At 47.1% G+C, this 14154-nt stretch overlaps 1 protein-coding gene across 1 annotated transcript in view; it reads left to right on the top strand.

The window, feature by feature from the left end:
* The window catches only part of LOC8050426 (ATP-dependent translocase ABCB1), a 41619-nt gene that overhangs the window by 38 nt on the left and 27427 nt on the right, over positions 1 to 14154 (top strand). The window contains exons 2-9 of the mRNA XM_042294333.1: positions 81 to 338; positions 6449 to 6676; positions 7253 to 7424; positions 8797 to 8921; positions 10036 to 10231; positions 11354 to 11467; positions 12471 to 12581; positions 13592 to 13717. Coding sequence (XP_042150267.1) covers positions 81 to 338; positions 6449 to 6676; positions 7253 to 7424; positions 8797 to 8921; positions 10036 to 10231; positions 11354 to 11467; positions 12471 to 12581; positions 13592 to 13717 — 1330 coding nt within the window. The remainder of the gene's footprint in view (positions 1 to 80; positions 339 to 6448; positions 6677 to 7252; positions 7425 to 8796; positions 8922 to 10035; positions 10232 to 11353; positions 11468 to 12470; positions 12582 to 13591; positions 13718 to 14154) is intronic.

Genomic DNA, 14154 nt, shown 5'->3' on the forward strand with positions numbered 1-14154 from the left:
TTGTCACATCATTTTGAAAAAGTAAAACCATGGTTTCAATGGCGCCAAGATTTTCCTGAACTTTCCAAATGTTTTTTTAGAGAAAAAGAAAAGCTCAAGAAAATTTATTATTTTTCGGCTATTCGAGAGCCATTGGAACTTGACCCGCTGTCGGTGACGTTCGGTTCGGCGCAGTTCAAGTACTCGTCGTTCAAGGACCGCACGTTCACGGCCGTCGGCTGCGTGGTGGCCGTCGTGACGGGCTTCGCCATGCCCACTCTCATCATCCTCATGGGAGAGCTTCTCCGAAAGTTCATCATATTCCACTCGGTCATCGACCAGCTCTGCTCCAACTCCACGTGAGCTCTCACCAGCTACAGCTGTGTTCGGGATCTCAGGGGTGGACTGTTTCGGGGCACAAAAGGCGGAAGGGTAAAGCGGCTGCTTCAGACAGCTGCATTGGTGACGTTCGGAGCGTCTGAAACGACTGCGATGACGGAGTGAACCGGTGAAGTGTTCGCCGTACAGAACGTGTCAAGTAATGCAAGACTTCCAGAGCGCAGCTCTTAGGCGCCCGCTTCCGGGTTCCGCGGCGTCGCCGCCGGCGTCGGCGAAACCACGCGCGCTGCATTATGGGAATAATGCAAGCGGGCGTAACCGCGCGTGGCATTATGAGAAAATTTATCTGCTAAATTTAGCGGGGAAATTTTTGCTAAAATTTCCCGCTAAATTTAGTGGAGAAATTTTCTCTAAAATTTCCACTAAATTTAGCAGGAATACTTTCCCAAAATTTCACCGCTATATTTAGCGGGAAATTTAGCGAAAATTTCCCACTAAATGGAAGTGGAGCAGGAGAGGAGGAGGGGAGGGGCAGGAGGGGCATACCCTCCTTTCCTCCTTCTCAAGAGCTGCGCTCTAAAGCGCCGTTCACACTCTTGCGACCGAGTGAGACCGAGAGAAACCAGACCGGTTTTTAAGCCTTTTGCGACTTCTTAGGACCGGATGCGCTGCAGTGCGGAGCTGGTCCTAAGAGATCGCAAGAGACTTAAAAACCGGTCTGTTCTCTTTCGGTCTTACTCGGTCGCACGAGTGTGAACGGGCCTTAATTCGGCGTTTCAGAAAATTGTAAACGTTTTTTTTTTTTCTAGATACAGTACGCACAAGTCTGCTTTAGCATTGATGAGAGAAGCCCAGTTGTCCTCCTTAGCGTCAATGCGTAAAATTGCGCGATTGAATTTTTTTTTTTTTTATCTGCTGTAGTTTTATGATCTCAATTTTGACTCGCAAATTTATATAAGACCCTTCTGGAGGCTGTCTATACGTTTAAACAAAGATTTTTCTGTCGAATATCTCGCCAATATTGATATTTATAAATATTATTTTCTCGCCAAGGCCATCGAAGACAGGAATAGATTACCCCCGAGTGTTTTCAATGATGTCTCTTCTGTCGAAGCAATGGAAGAAAAGTTGTTTGATTAGTTTTCTGATTACGAGTAGTTGCGTTTCCTTTTTTCTGTACAGTAGAAGTCTAATTAGAATTAGTCAAAATATAACTTTTTGTGTTTTGTATCTTTGTAAATGTTATTGTATCCCCCCCCCCCAAAAAAAAAAAAAAAAAAACACGCAAAAACTTTGCAGTATTTGGAAAAAAAAAAAAGGTTGTTGAAGCGAGTGGCGGTTGTCCCGGTGTTTCAGTCTTTGCTGTCGTTTCGGCTGCTCTGAACGCAACCGACACAAATGTGTGCGTTCAGATGCAATATAATTAAATATTCTAAAACGCTTTCTCATTCCCAAAGTGGCATTGTACAGGCTGTTGTCTACTGAGCTGCGAAAAAGTGTTCTGGGCCTGCGCAGTTCAGACGCAAAGCCCTTTTTCGCCCCAGTGGCCCGGAAAGCCGTACACCGGACCGCACATCGGCCTCCTGGCGAAAACTCCACATCACGCAGAAAAACCACTCATTAGTCACTGCCGTCAATTTCATAGAGAGTAGATCGTTGCGACAACTCCGATAACAACACCCAATACTCCGCCGCCGCCTGCATCGAATCGTTATCGGGTATCGTTTTCGGAACGATCTACTAAAACTCTCTACTGTGGCACATAGCGTTTAGGACAATAAAGTTCTTATTTAGTCTCAAACAATTAACTCGGAGCGCACGGATTATATATACCACGCGGGCCTAACGGCAAAAAAATGCGGAAAAAAAAAAAGCGCGGACGTGTCAAATTTCGATGCCCTTTTGGTACCCAAAGAAACGAAGCACGCGTTCCAAGCTTTTATACAAGTAACTGATTTAGTGGTTTTTTATGATGTCCAGCAGGTTTTTTTTTAATTTGAACTATATGGTCTATACACGCTAAATCAAGCGTTCATCACTATAAATTAGAAAAAGAAAGCACATTCAAAGGAATGCTAGGAACGAAAGGGTGTTTTTTGTTCTCTGTACTTTATGCAATAAAACACCTTAAAGGGAAACTGAAGCGGTCCTGTATTTGAGTAAAAACACTTAAATCGTTTTCATTTGGCCCTCCAAAATTCCAAATATCGATATTTATTTTTATTTTCGATTTGATGCACGGAGGTTGGAGGAAATCATTTTCAAAATATCGCTGAAGCCCTTCCTTCTCGGAGCATTACGTCATAAAAAGAGTTTTCGGAATCTCTGCTTTCGCGCATCTTCAGCGCCTATCAAAGCTATGCACGCACACGATCGCTATTTTCTAAAAAGGTCAGAAAAACACGTCGCGTCTATACACCTTTCCAATATTTACAAAAGCACAGTCCAGTGTGCGATCTTCACAACCCAGCACGTGCGTGTTCGTCGCTTTGGAAAGCAAGCAAAATACGCGCCATATGCACGAACACTGAAAATGGCACCGGCCATACGTTCGTTTATGGAAAGGTCTATACTTCGTTTCACCTTTTGTTGTACCGCAGCGTAGGCTAGAAGCGCGAGCTCATAGCGTTGGCAGCAGCCCTTAATGCACGAGAGAGCTTGTGCCGTCGAGATGCGCCCTAGAGCAAGGAGCTCGCGCCTGTAGCCTTTACTGCGGTACAGTGCGGGGCAATATACCTGGCAAGCTTGCATTTCCACGCACTGCCCCCACGAGCGACACGCGCTTGGGGACCCAAGGATCCCTTTGTGACGTAACGACTGGTCGGAGGTTTTTCGGGTTTTCTAGCGTTTAGTTACATTTTCGGTGACGTCGAACGTGATATTCTGATTCACAGGATAAAAATACTCTAGCAATTACCTCTAACTTTTTTTTTCAAGAACCTCTTCAGCTTCCCGTTAATAAAATGCACGCGTTGCCTGTCTTACAGGCACCGCCAACCACTGTTACGCGAACATGCATGACACGTGCCACGAGCGAGTACTCCGCCGAAATTTTCTTCCACGGGCTGCACGAAGCATGCGCCTCGTGGAGTGGAGCCTTTGGCGCTACTTGTGCAAGGGTCGAACGAATCTTGAACAAATGTTATCCAAAACCTGGTCAGTTTCTTCCCTCCGGGAGAGACGGGACGCGTTTTTGTCGTTGGGAAACTCAAAATTAGAAAGGTTGCCGTTCTGGTCGGTCTTGGAACATAAGAGGGGGAAGAGAAGTCCCTCCGACAAGGTTCTCTGCTCGGCCTGACTGGTGCTTTGCCCTGCTGAAGTAGAATGCGTCAAGGGCTTCGTGGGAGGAACTTGCCCCGCTTAACATGCAAAAGACTATATCCGACTTAAAGACATTTTAATTTCAGTTCGAGCAGTTCACTCGGCCCGATGTTACGCAGCGACAAAGAATGGGGCAACGGGAATGAGAGAATTGGAAAAAAGTTAGAGGAAAGACGAGCTATTTTCAGAGAAAGTGATACTTGGAAAGGAATAACGTGTTTTGTGCAATACATATACAGGTAAGGATATCGGAAAGAGACACTTCGAGGTGACGGCTGTTTTGTGATCACGTTTACATGGCGTTTTCAGGAGCGCTCCTGTGCCCTACATGTACCAGACAACGGATGACAACGAAACGTGAGCTGAACTCTTTGTGTCCGCTATGGAAAAGCTTCGGGGGCTTTCCCAAGTGTGCATTTGTTTAGACATGCATCAAGTGAGCTCCACTCGGCGCCTGCGGTCTCCGCAAGATAAAATGTCGCCACTACTAGGATCAGGCAGTAGTGAGACACGACCCCACACCGGTACGTTGGTCAGCAGGTCGAATCGGGCAGGGGAGGGGATTCCTGGGTTGTGCCGGGCGAGCTCCCCGTGCTCCCAAGTGCGCTATACGCTGGCGCAGTCGGCCACCTCGATCGCTCCGCTGGAGCGAACACTGAAAACGTTGCGATGAGGGAGCTTAGTTGTGATACGTAGACGTTTAGATAGCCGTCAAGTTATACCAACATCTCACAAATGTCTGCAGTAAAGGCACAGGCGCGTGAGCCTAGAACAGCAAAATGCTTTTGTTTGTACGACGTGCATTGGGAGCACTTTCCCTAGCCACACACGCTGGTGCCCTTTAATCTGCACTGCAGATGTTTGTGAGATGGAGTAGTCATTGAAGAGTGCTGACTTCTCTCCGCAGTTGATAAGAAATTTGCTCAGTGCAATATGACTGTTAGCCCGAGATGTTTGACGCGCATCGTGCCCTGTAGTGACTATACTCTGTTCCAAGCGCGAGCTAGCCCGTGCTCCTGGCTTTGAGACGTGCATTTCTAGCACGAGTGTTCGTTCTGCGGAAGAATACTTCGAAGCAGCGACGTCAAGCTCTCATGCTTGTGGCATTGGATGCAGCCTCAGCTTAAGGGTGAAAGGACGTGTGCACGAGCGCACGTCGGTACAATGCGATCGAAGCGGGATGTGTCGGGGATCTAGCGCACAATCCCTGGTTGCATGCTACGCGAGCTTCCTCAACAAGTGCTTCGAGCTGACATCGTTATTCTGTCCCGAAGACGGGAGAAGTGCGCGTGCCCAGCATTAACCGAAGCTCAGCGATAGCACGCGTTCCCGTCCCTGCCACGTCGTCCCCGAGGATAAAACGTCGCCGGACCCAGGCAAACATTGAGAATCGTCTGGAGCCGTCGAAGTGCGCTAGATGTAAGAACGGGAGAGGTTCTGGGCCCCGAATAGTGGCAAAGCATATAACGGCTGTCTGGGAGACAAACGAACCATCTTTCTTCACCGGGAAATTGCATCGTCGTACGCTCAGTAGCCACCCAAAGGTAGCAGACGCGACTGGAAATTTAAAACCTGACAGTTCTCTAGTTCAAAATTTATAACTGATTTTCGAAAATCGTGAATGAGGAAGTGGAGACCAACGACGCCCTCGAGAATATTAATGTCGAATGCTTACCGTAACGCGCCTCATTTTCTAATTGAACATTTCGGAAAATCGCTGATGACTTTTGAATTGGATCAGGGTTAGTTCTGAAATATTCACATCTTCTCCGGACCGATTCGCCGCTTCGACGGAGCCCTGGGCGATGCGTACTTTATTCCTGCGGTGAGGGAAATAAAAAAAAAAGGAACTGTTTTCCTTTTTGCCAAATACACGTTACATTCATCTTTCACTCCGAACGCCAAAAAAAAAAAAGTATTTACAACCAAGCCACGTAGCACCAATGTGTAAATACGTGCGTAAACGTCCAACCCTGTAATTGCCCCGAGCACGGTGGCCCCGAGCCAACCTGGTGCTCGCACGAGCGCTTCTCAAGCGACGCAACATTTCTTAAGCAAAATTAGAAGTAAATTGTAGTGTGTTTGTATGTGGCGAGCCCAAATATGGCATCTCTTCAACTGTTCCGAAAAGCGAGTGAAAACGGAAAACAACCGCCTCACACCGGTGGCCGTGAGGTGGAAAACAGAAAGCGTGAAACTCCAGTTTGCTCGTTTACTGGAGCGCGCGCGTGCTTTGGGTGCGCTAATTACTGCACATAAGGATGACATTGTGAAGCCGCCTCCACGAAAGTTGGGCAACACCGTAAAGCTGTCACATGCACGTCAACACCACAAACGTATTATGCACTACCGTGCGCTTCTTGCATGACACAATGCCGCGATCTTCTTCTTGCACTGGGCGTGCCAGAAAATGAACAAAAAGGAGCCGCGGTTTTTTTGGATGGTTCCCTCACTAAATAAAAAAAAATGTGAGATTGATAAATTTGGGGCCCGGTGCAAGCAGTTCGTGCAAATTTTCTCAAATTAACTTTGTAAGAAATCTGACCGTTGCGTGTGTAGAAAGCGTGCCACACTACTTCGTTACGCTGGACGTTGCATAGCCGATCTGTTTTCGGTCACGGTTTGTTTTTGTATGTTTAAAGTCAAACTGTAATAACCCGGATATACCCGAGTTTATCGGACTCAGCTTTCTCTTCAAAGCGCCTCCTTGTCGTAGCGCCTTATTCAACATTCGCTGGAGACAATCTTCTTGCTTTTAGTCCCGTACCACACAGCCCGCCTTTGTCTACGACATCCTCTCCCACTGCAGGTTGACGATCGAGCAGTTCCAGCAGGACGCGAAGCTGATCTCCGGGCGCATGGCCCTGGTAGGGCTGGCCATGCTGCTGAGCAACGTGGTGATCGTGGGCAGCCTGGGCATGTCGGCCACCAAGCAGTCCTTCCGCATCCGGCACAACTTCATGCGCGCCATGCTGCACCAGGAGGTCGGCTGGTTCGACACCCACACGGCGGGCGACTTCGCCAAACGCATCACGGCGTGAGCCCCCTCCGCACGAACCAGAGAAGCGCCACGCCTTCGGGCACCGGAGGCTCCTCCCGCGAAGGAAATTACATTTCGCGATGCTGACGGAGAAGAATGTGTACAGCGCATAACAACCGCCCGCAGAACACCCTCCAAGAAATTGGCGTCACGTGACGTCAACGCACGTCAATTTTCCCGCTAAATTTGACGGGTTAACTGACGTCACGTGACTTTAGGTCAGGTGAGGTTGTGTAACGCTCGTCCATTACGCTCGCTGACAATTTTCTCATAGAAGGCGATTCACAAAAACATATATCATGTTAAAACAACGCTCCGCTTAATGTTCAGTGCGATTAAGAGTCACAGGGACATCTGTACTTCGTGTGAAGCATGGCGACCAATTTAAGAAACAGCTTTGCACGCGACATTCAGAGAACTGATGTCCCGGTGATTCATAACGTAACGTAAGAAAACGTAAGCAAACGCGACTGTGTGAATGGGCCTTTAGATGATACCACACTTATCTAGTAATACAATTACACTGTTTCAATTAGTGTACCGAGCTAATCCTGTTCTCGTGGCGTCCTCCAGTGACCTGGGCAATATCCACGACGGCCTGGGCGAGAACATCGGCATGTGCCTGTTCTTCCTGTCCACGGCCTCGACGTCCCTGGTGTCGGCGTTCTGGCACGGCTGGCAGCTCACCCTGGCGCTCCTGGCCGTGCTGCCACTCCTCGTGCTCGTCACCGCCCTCATCGCCAAGGTAAAAGCCGTCCCCCCCCCCCTTTCCAGGAGACGACGGCACGAAGGGTTGTCGCTTGAGCAGTGCACCGCGCAGAGGCATGAGAACAGGGGTGCTACGTTGCGCTTTTTGAACTCCCAGGAGACTAGGGAGAAGGAAGTGACGTCGACGATACAGCAAACGCAGATTGGGTGTTGATTTCGTTTTCTTCAGTCAACATCCAATCTGCGTTTGCTGTGTCGTTGACGCCACTTCCTTCTCCCTAGTCTCCAAAAAGCGCAACATAGCACCCCAGCGCTGTTCGATGACAGGCTGACATAACGCAAGAGCAATTACGCCTCGTCACCCGCTCCTCACCCTTCGCTGAAAAGAGGCATCGGTGTCTCAAAACACCCAGAGACGTGATTTGAAAGCGCAAGAAAGACGAGGACAGAGTACGAAGCACGTACGACGGGCAAGCGCTCGTCTTTTGTGCGCTTTCAAATCAAGGGTGAAGAACTATCAACTAGCCCAATTCTCCACCCTTCTCCAGAGACGTGTGCCTTTCTTATCCTGGGATGCACGATCGTAGCTCCACGAGTTAGAAACCAGGACTGATACAGTTTGCTCCTCATTCGCACTTCGATGGACACTTTGCACAGACTGACAATTTAGCAGAAGTGTACTTCTCATCTGTATAAAAAGAACATTATAAAAAATAAAGAAAGAAACTGCCAGGAGCACCGAGAAACGAAACGTTTTACCGGGAGAAAAGTAGTAGCGTGTGGCTTTAAATGGGAAATTATTTGTAATGACTCGTGCAACGCGATTTTTGGGAATAAAAGTAACATACCCACGCGCGCTAGAAAGCTGTACTGGAAGTAAACAAATTTTCTGTCAAACAAAGAAAAACAAAAGTGGAACGCGACAAGCGTGCCTGGCATGGCCTAGTCAGTAGCGTGTCTTCCATTTTTTGATGGAAGACATGCTACTTACACGCTACCAAAAATGAAAAATTCTTCCATTTTTGTTTCTTTAAGGCAAATGAATTACTTTATCAAATCAAATCATTTCAGACATGCGGCGACATTTAATTCGCATTTTATGTCATCTTTTAATCACTTTTATTCCAGTGTGACGTCACATTTCACGCGAGCGTTGTGGGTTGTTTGAAACTCCCACGCGAGGCCATGTGACTGTGTCGTTATGACCCTATTGAGCAATCAAGATGTCTTTGTCACGCCAGTGACTCCGGCTTTTCTGCGACAGGAGTTCCTTATTCTGTCGCCTTAAAAAGATGTACGCTAAATTCGGCATCGCTTGAATTGTTTCTTAAGAACAAACATAAGTCGGAGCCGCCAAAAGAGCGAAGTAAAAGTTTATTAACAAATAGGCCCATCCATTTCCCTTTTAGATTCAAGCCAAGCTAGAGGCGAAAGAGTCCGTGGCCTACCAAGATGCCGGGACTGTGGCCGAAGAAGCGGTCACCTTCATCAAGAACGTCATCGCCTACGGAGGAGAACTGAAAGAGACCAAAAGGCACGTCGAACATTCTTAGCAGAAGGCAGAATGGGACGAGGTAGAGGGTAGCAGAAACTTTTCACAGATGTGTATTCAAAGTCGAGAGAGTCTTCATACGTAGGATGGCGCCATCCGAGGAGGCAGGATTGCCACTCGGTACCGCTTAGCCAGTCTGTTTCGTTCCAGTTCGCGGTGTTGCATCACGCATAACATGAATGGCACCTCCACATAATACAAAGACAAGAACGAATTGGCAGACAAAAAAGTTACGAGTGGGTGATATACATACAACCAATGACCTGGTGCCGAGGTCCCGCGAGAATGAAAAACCACATAGAGGAAACTATTTGAAGTGCGTGTTGTTTTCTTTATAAACCCAATAAGGTCTGTAACCTGACCATGGGAGCACAAGAATCGTCAATGACCATCGCGCTCAAAATCGCAAGCGAGTTGGCGGCACTGATTCGCTTTTCGAAGAGTCACTCAGGTTGGCGTTTCCTGCAGCCAGGCCGTTCAAGGCCGTCCCAAAAGAGAAGCCCATGACAGCAAACGAGGGTTGTCTTAAAAAGAGCGTTTGCAGTGGACTCCGATCGCAGAGGGCACCCCCTAGTCGCGCCACGCGTGCATCTTAACAACCCAGGTGCCATCACTGTACCATATTTGTTCACTGTTGAAGTCAGCATTCATTCAGCAGGATGGTCTAGAAAGCTGCGAGTTTTGCCCTGAACACAGGAGCACCAAAAGCCCGATTTTTGGAGAAACGCCTACCGTGCAGAGCCAAAATAACCTGTGTCTTTTTTTTTCTTTTTGAGCATATAGTTAGATCCCGTCAGCGCGAAAGACGAGGATAAGTAGAAGGACGACACTGGACATACGATACTAGCAAGTTACTTTTTTCACATATAGCCTCCATCGTAAATGTTTTTATTCGTAATATCCCACTTTCTATTTGTCTTTCTTTATGTTTGCATTAAAAACTCAGTTGCTGTAGTCACGCTTTTCCCGCGTCGTCGTCGTCGTCTTCTAGTCTTGTCCTCGTCTTTCGGCCGTCGGTTTGCAGCAAACTCCTCGCGAGTAGCGACGCGCGGCGAGTCCGGTCGGTCCCTCGACGTCCGTCCACGACCGGTGGCAGGTACGGAGACCGCCTGGACGGCGTGGAGCGCACGGGCGTCAAGCGGGGCCTGGTGACCAGCGTCGGCGTGTCCATCATCTGGGCCTGCCTCTACGCCAGCTACTCCCTGGGCTTTTGGTACGGGGTGAGCCTCATCGTGGTCGACTTCGACACGGCTCCCGCCCGCAGGACCTACGACACCAGTACCCTCATCGTGGTGAGTGGTGGCAGACATCCCGCTGTGGTCTCGACCCTCGGACACCACCGAGCTCGGCTGTTGCCCGTTCTGCTCTGATTCCTTCAACTAAACGAGAAATATTTAAAGGAAACAGCGCCGAAGAAGCACACGGACAAAAAGGATTAAGACAGGGCATGGTGCTCCTGTCTTAATGTATCTTTGAATATCAAACAACTGGCACAAACCACCACTTTTCTGGGAAAGTTTGATAGCTTTCAACCGAAAGCCGTTCAACTCGCAGCTCCGACAACGTGCTCTTCTCGTAGTGTGTCTTCATTAGTAAAGACAAATGCCATTGTGCCGTTGCGGCAAAATGCTAGCGTACCTACTCCCAGATAAAGTGTTTGAATCCCGATCAATGTGACCGTAGTCTGACACTGCGACTTGCTACGTGTCACCGGAATTCTAGGAACTAGAAATCAGAGTCAATACATTCTTTGTGTGGAAATCGGAGATGAGAAGCGTGCAAAAACAAACCGGTAACGCAAAAAAAAAAAACGCAAAAAAACATTGAGTGGGTTGGTTGTTGGCTTCACCATATAGCCCAGCTGAGTTGCGAGAAAGCTCTCGCGACAAATGCTCGTGTCCCGAAGTTCCGCCCTATGGCAGTCCTTGGCTCACTCCTCTCAATGTAAATGCTTCTTGACGAACCTGTTTTATCCAAAACATTATTCATTCTCAAAATAAGCAGCCGCAAAAAAGTGTTTTTTTTTAGACATAGGTGGTATAATAAAGGTATATTAATTGGGTTTAATTTTCTAATATCTGCATGTGCGAGTACTTAGAGCAGTGTATTCTTGTTCTTTGTGTTTTTTAAAGTAAAATTATTATGAACTTAGTCACGCGCAAAAACGGGCAGCAAATAGCGTTACCGCTTTCCGCCAGTTTTTGTCTTACACAACTTATCTAAAGTACCGTTGTGGCGGAAGTTGCTAATCCTAAGCACGAGCCGAGATGATAAATATTGGTGTTCATCAATCCGTGCAAAGGGCGAAAAAGCGCCCGTGTTCGCACTAACTGTGACGGGTGTGCATATATCTAAGGCGCGCGCACATTAATATTGAACACTCGGACGTATGCGTTTCTGTCTTTGTGTCAAAGGTGTTCTTCAGCGTCATGATGTGCGCTATGAGCCTGGGTCAAGCGACGCCTTACTTCCAAGCATTCTCTATGGCCAAGCGTGCTGCTGGGAAGGTGTACGAGATCATCGACAGGGTACGAGCTACCGTCGAGAAAGATCAACAATGGCTAATGAAGGCTTTCTGCACTGTCATAGCTAGTATAATAATTTGCCGAAACAGAATTGACTTCTAATTGTTGTTTTTATGATCTTGTTTTTGTTGTAAAAGAACGATTATAAAATTGGGCAAAAAGTTACAAATATTTTTGTGTCTAAAATATCGCAAGAATTGAAGGATCGGCAGAGGACGCGTGAAAACGCAAAATTCAGTTAATTGAATTCATACTAAAAATGAAGAATTTCACAGGCCTTATTACATACAGAACACAAATATGTCTAGCGTAACCTCGGTTAGAATTCTCGCTTTTAAAGAAAAAAAGAAAACGTCTTTGTTAAAGTTATTAGCGCCGAGAGGTTACGGTGGCGCCCTTTTATATCCTTCGTCCGTGACGTAACAACCGGGATGTCTCGCCGTGACGTCATGAGTTGTAATCCTGGCTACTTTCATACAGTTGGAAACCGTAAGTACGATGGTGTGTCTAAAGTGCACGATGGAAACTGGGAGTCATCGCATTTTTAAACAGACACCATCAAAGTTGACATTTACGCATTACTCTTTTTCTCGTCGATGATTTAATCCAACTACAGACGACATAGTGAAATTCTGGCCAATCGTGAATCCCGACCACAACGACACTTTTGGTCTCGCACGTCGCCGATAAAGCGCTGGAAAGCGGTCCTGCTATACAAATGCCACAGAATATTTGTAAACCTAGTCAAATTTTACTATCGGTCTTACAATTCCTACGAAGCAGTGAGACAACACGCTTAATCCGCGCCTTCTAAATCAGCTAAAAGTGCACACGCTCACTTTGAACTGATTTTAAGCCGGTAACTGTAGAGACCTTTCTATTCTTTTAAGATCCGGGACAGTCGCGTGCCTAGATATTTGCAATGAGTGTCCGATATGGCCGGGCTACTGCATGCATGAGGACCACAGTTTACCTCTCGCACACATGGATCTCGTCCTGTGGACAGAAACCTGCCATCAACAGCAGTTCATCGGCCGGCCTTAAACCCGAGTCCCTGGAAGGAGCCATCGAGTTCTCGTCCGTCACCTTCTGCTACCCGTCTCTGTCCACTGTCCCGGTGGGTTGAACATACACCTGAAAGCACGCAGGGCTCTGAAGACGGCCTCAGCATAGCGTTTCGTGGATATCCCGCGAACGGTCAAAGGACAATTGTGCATGGAGCACTTTGCAGATCGTACCAGGGGCCGGAGGAGGAGGGCACAAAAAACACAGATGCAGAAGAATTGATTCAGCGCGACAGGTTGGGCACATCACCTCACTACAAACAAAAAAAAACTAACTAAATACTATATTGAATTATAAATATGGAGTATAGGAGACCACTGTACAGCGGCTCCTCGAGGAGGGAATTGAGCGGCCGTGGCTGTGACAATAAAATCCGAAATTTGCCGATAGTCGCGGGACTAACAAAACTATCACCCTCATCTGCTGCTGGCACGGTGAAAAGATCCGATGGAGAGCTCAACACGCTCGTATTAATATGGTTTGCATAAATGATGAACAAGTGATATGACACTTCTTCACCTAAAATGTTGTTGAAATGGAAGCTATCCCCTAGGAAATGTTTATAGTTGGCACGAATGCTGCTTGTCAAACATTCGTTCCTGACAGTTCTACTTTATTTATTTCTGGTCCTAAACTGTCTCTACTTGTAAATGAATATGTACGGGCATCCAAATGAACGACAAATAAATATTATGCAAAATGCACGGTAAATAAAAAGTGTGGCTTAGTTGCTGCTGACAGTTTAAACATTATGTGCACTTGATGATTACCAAACTCAGGAATCGGAGCTCTGCTGCACTTTCGCCGAAATGCCGACGCACAACTTACAATGTTAACGAGTCATACGGCGTAAATTATACCTCTTCTAGGATGGGCAATACACTCACAGCAAAATAGTGGATGTAATTTTAAAGCAGTTTAAATCGGATCGAGTTAAATATACCTATAAAATTTCGTATATTAACGAACTTGTTATGCCGATCATCGCCATTTTTGGCAATAAATGTTTATTTTATTTTGTCGAGGACCACCATTCCCGAAAGGGGCTGCTTCCAACTGCAGGCTTTGGAGAACTTTTGCCTGTCTATGGACCCCGGCGAAACAGTGGCCCTGGTGGGAAAGCGCGGCTGTGGCAAGACCACGATCGTCAACCTCCTTCAAAGGTTCTACGACGTCACCGAAGGACAAGTACGTTCAAATTCAATCCATACACTCAAGTCGGTAGTGCAGCAGCGAGACAGCTATTTTTGTTCATTTAATGCTAGCCAAAACCACGAGGCCGAGCAGTGGTATACAATGAATGCAACACACCATAGGCGTGAAAAGTAAACGTAGACAAGTAGGCAAAATTCCACCATAATCACAGGCTTTCAATTAATCAACATTGTCAAGCAACTTGGCAATACGGCTAACAGTGAGGTCAACCTTCTCCGTTGTGGCGTGCTGATTGTTGACAACCTGCAGGAAGTCGCGTTCATCAGGGGGAGAAAACTAACACAACACACTGGCTTTATAAGAATCATTCATCACTGATGTTCCTTCATGCAGCAGGTTGGAAAGCCAAATTTTATCTTTAGAGCACCGTTTCATATACCGCGAAAACTTATTTGTGTTTTTATTTTGAA

This window comes from Ixodes scapularis, unplaced genomic scaffold (assembly GCF_016920785.2).
Source record: "Ixodes scapularis isolate PalLabHiFi unplaced genomic scaffold, ASM1692078v2 PGA_scaffold5__190_contigs__length_132052651, whole genome shotgun sequence".
Taxonomy (NCBI): Eukaryota; Metazoa; Arthropoda; class Arachnida; order Ixodida; family Ixodidae; genus Ixodes; species Ixodes scapularis.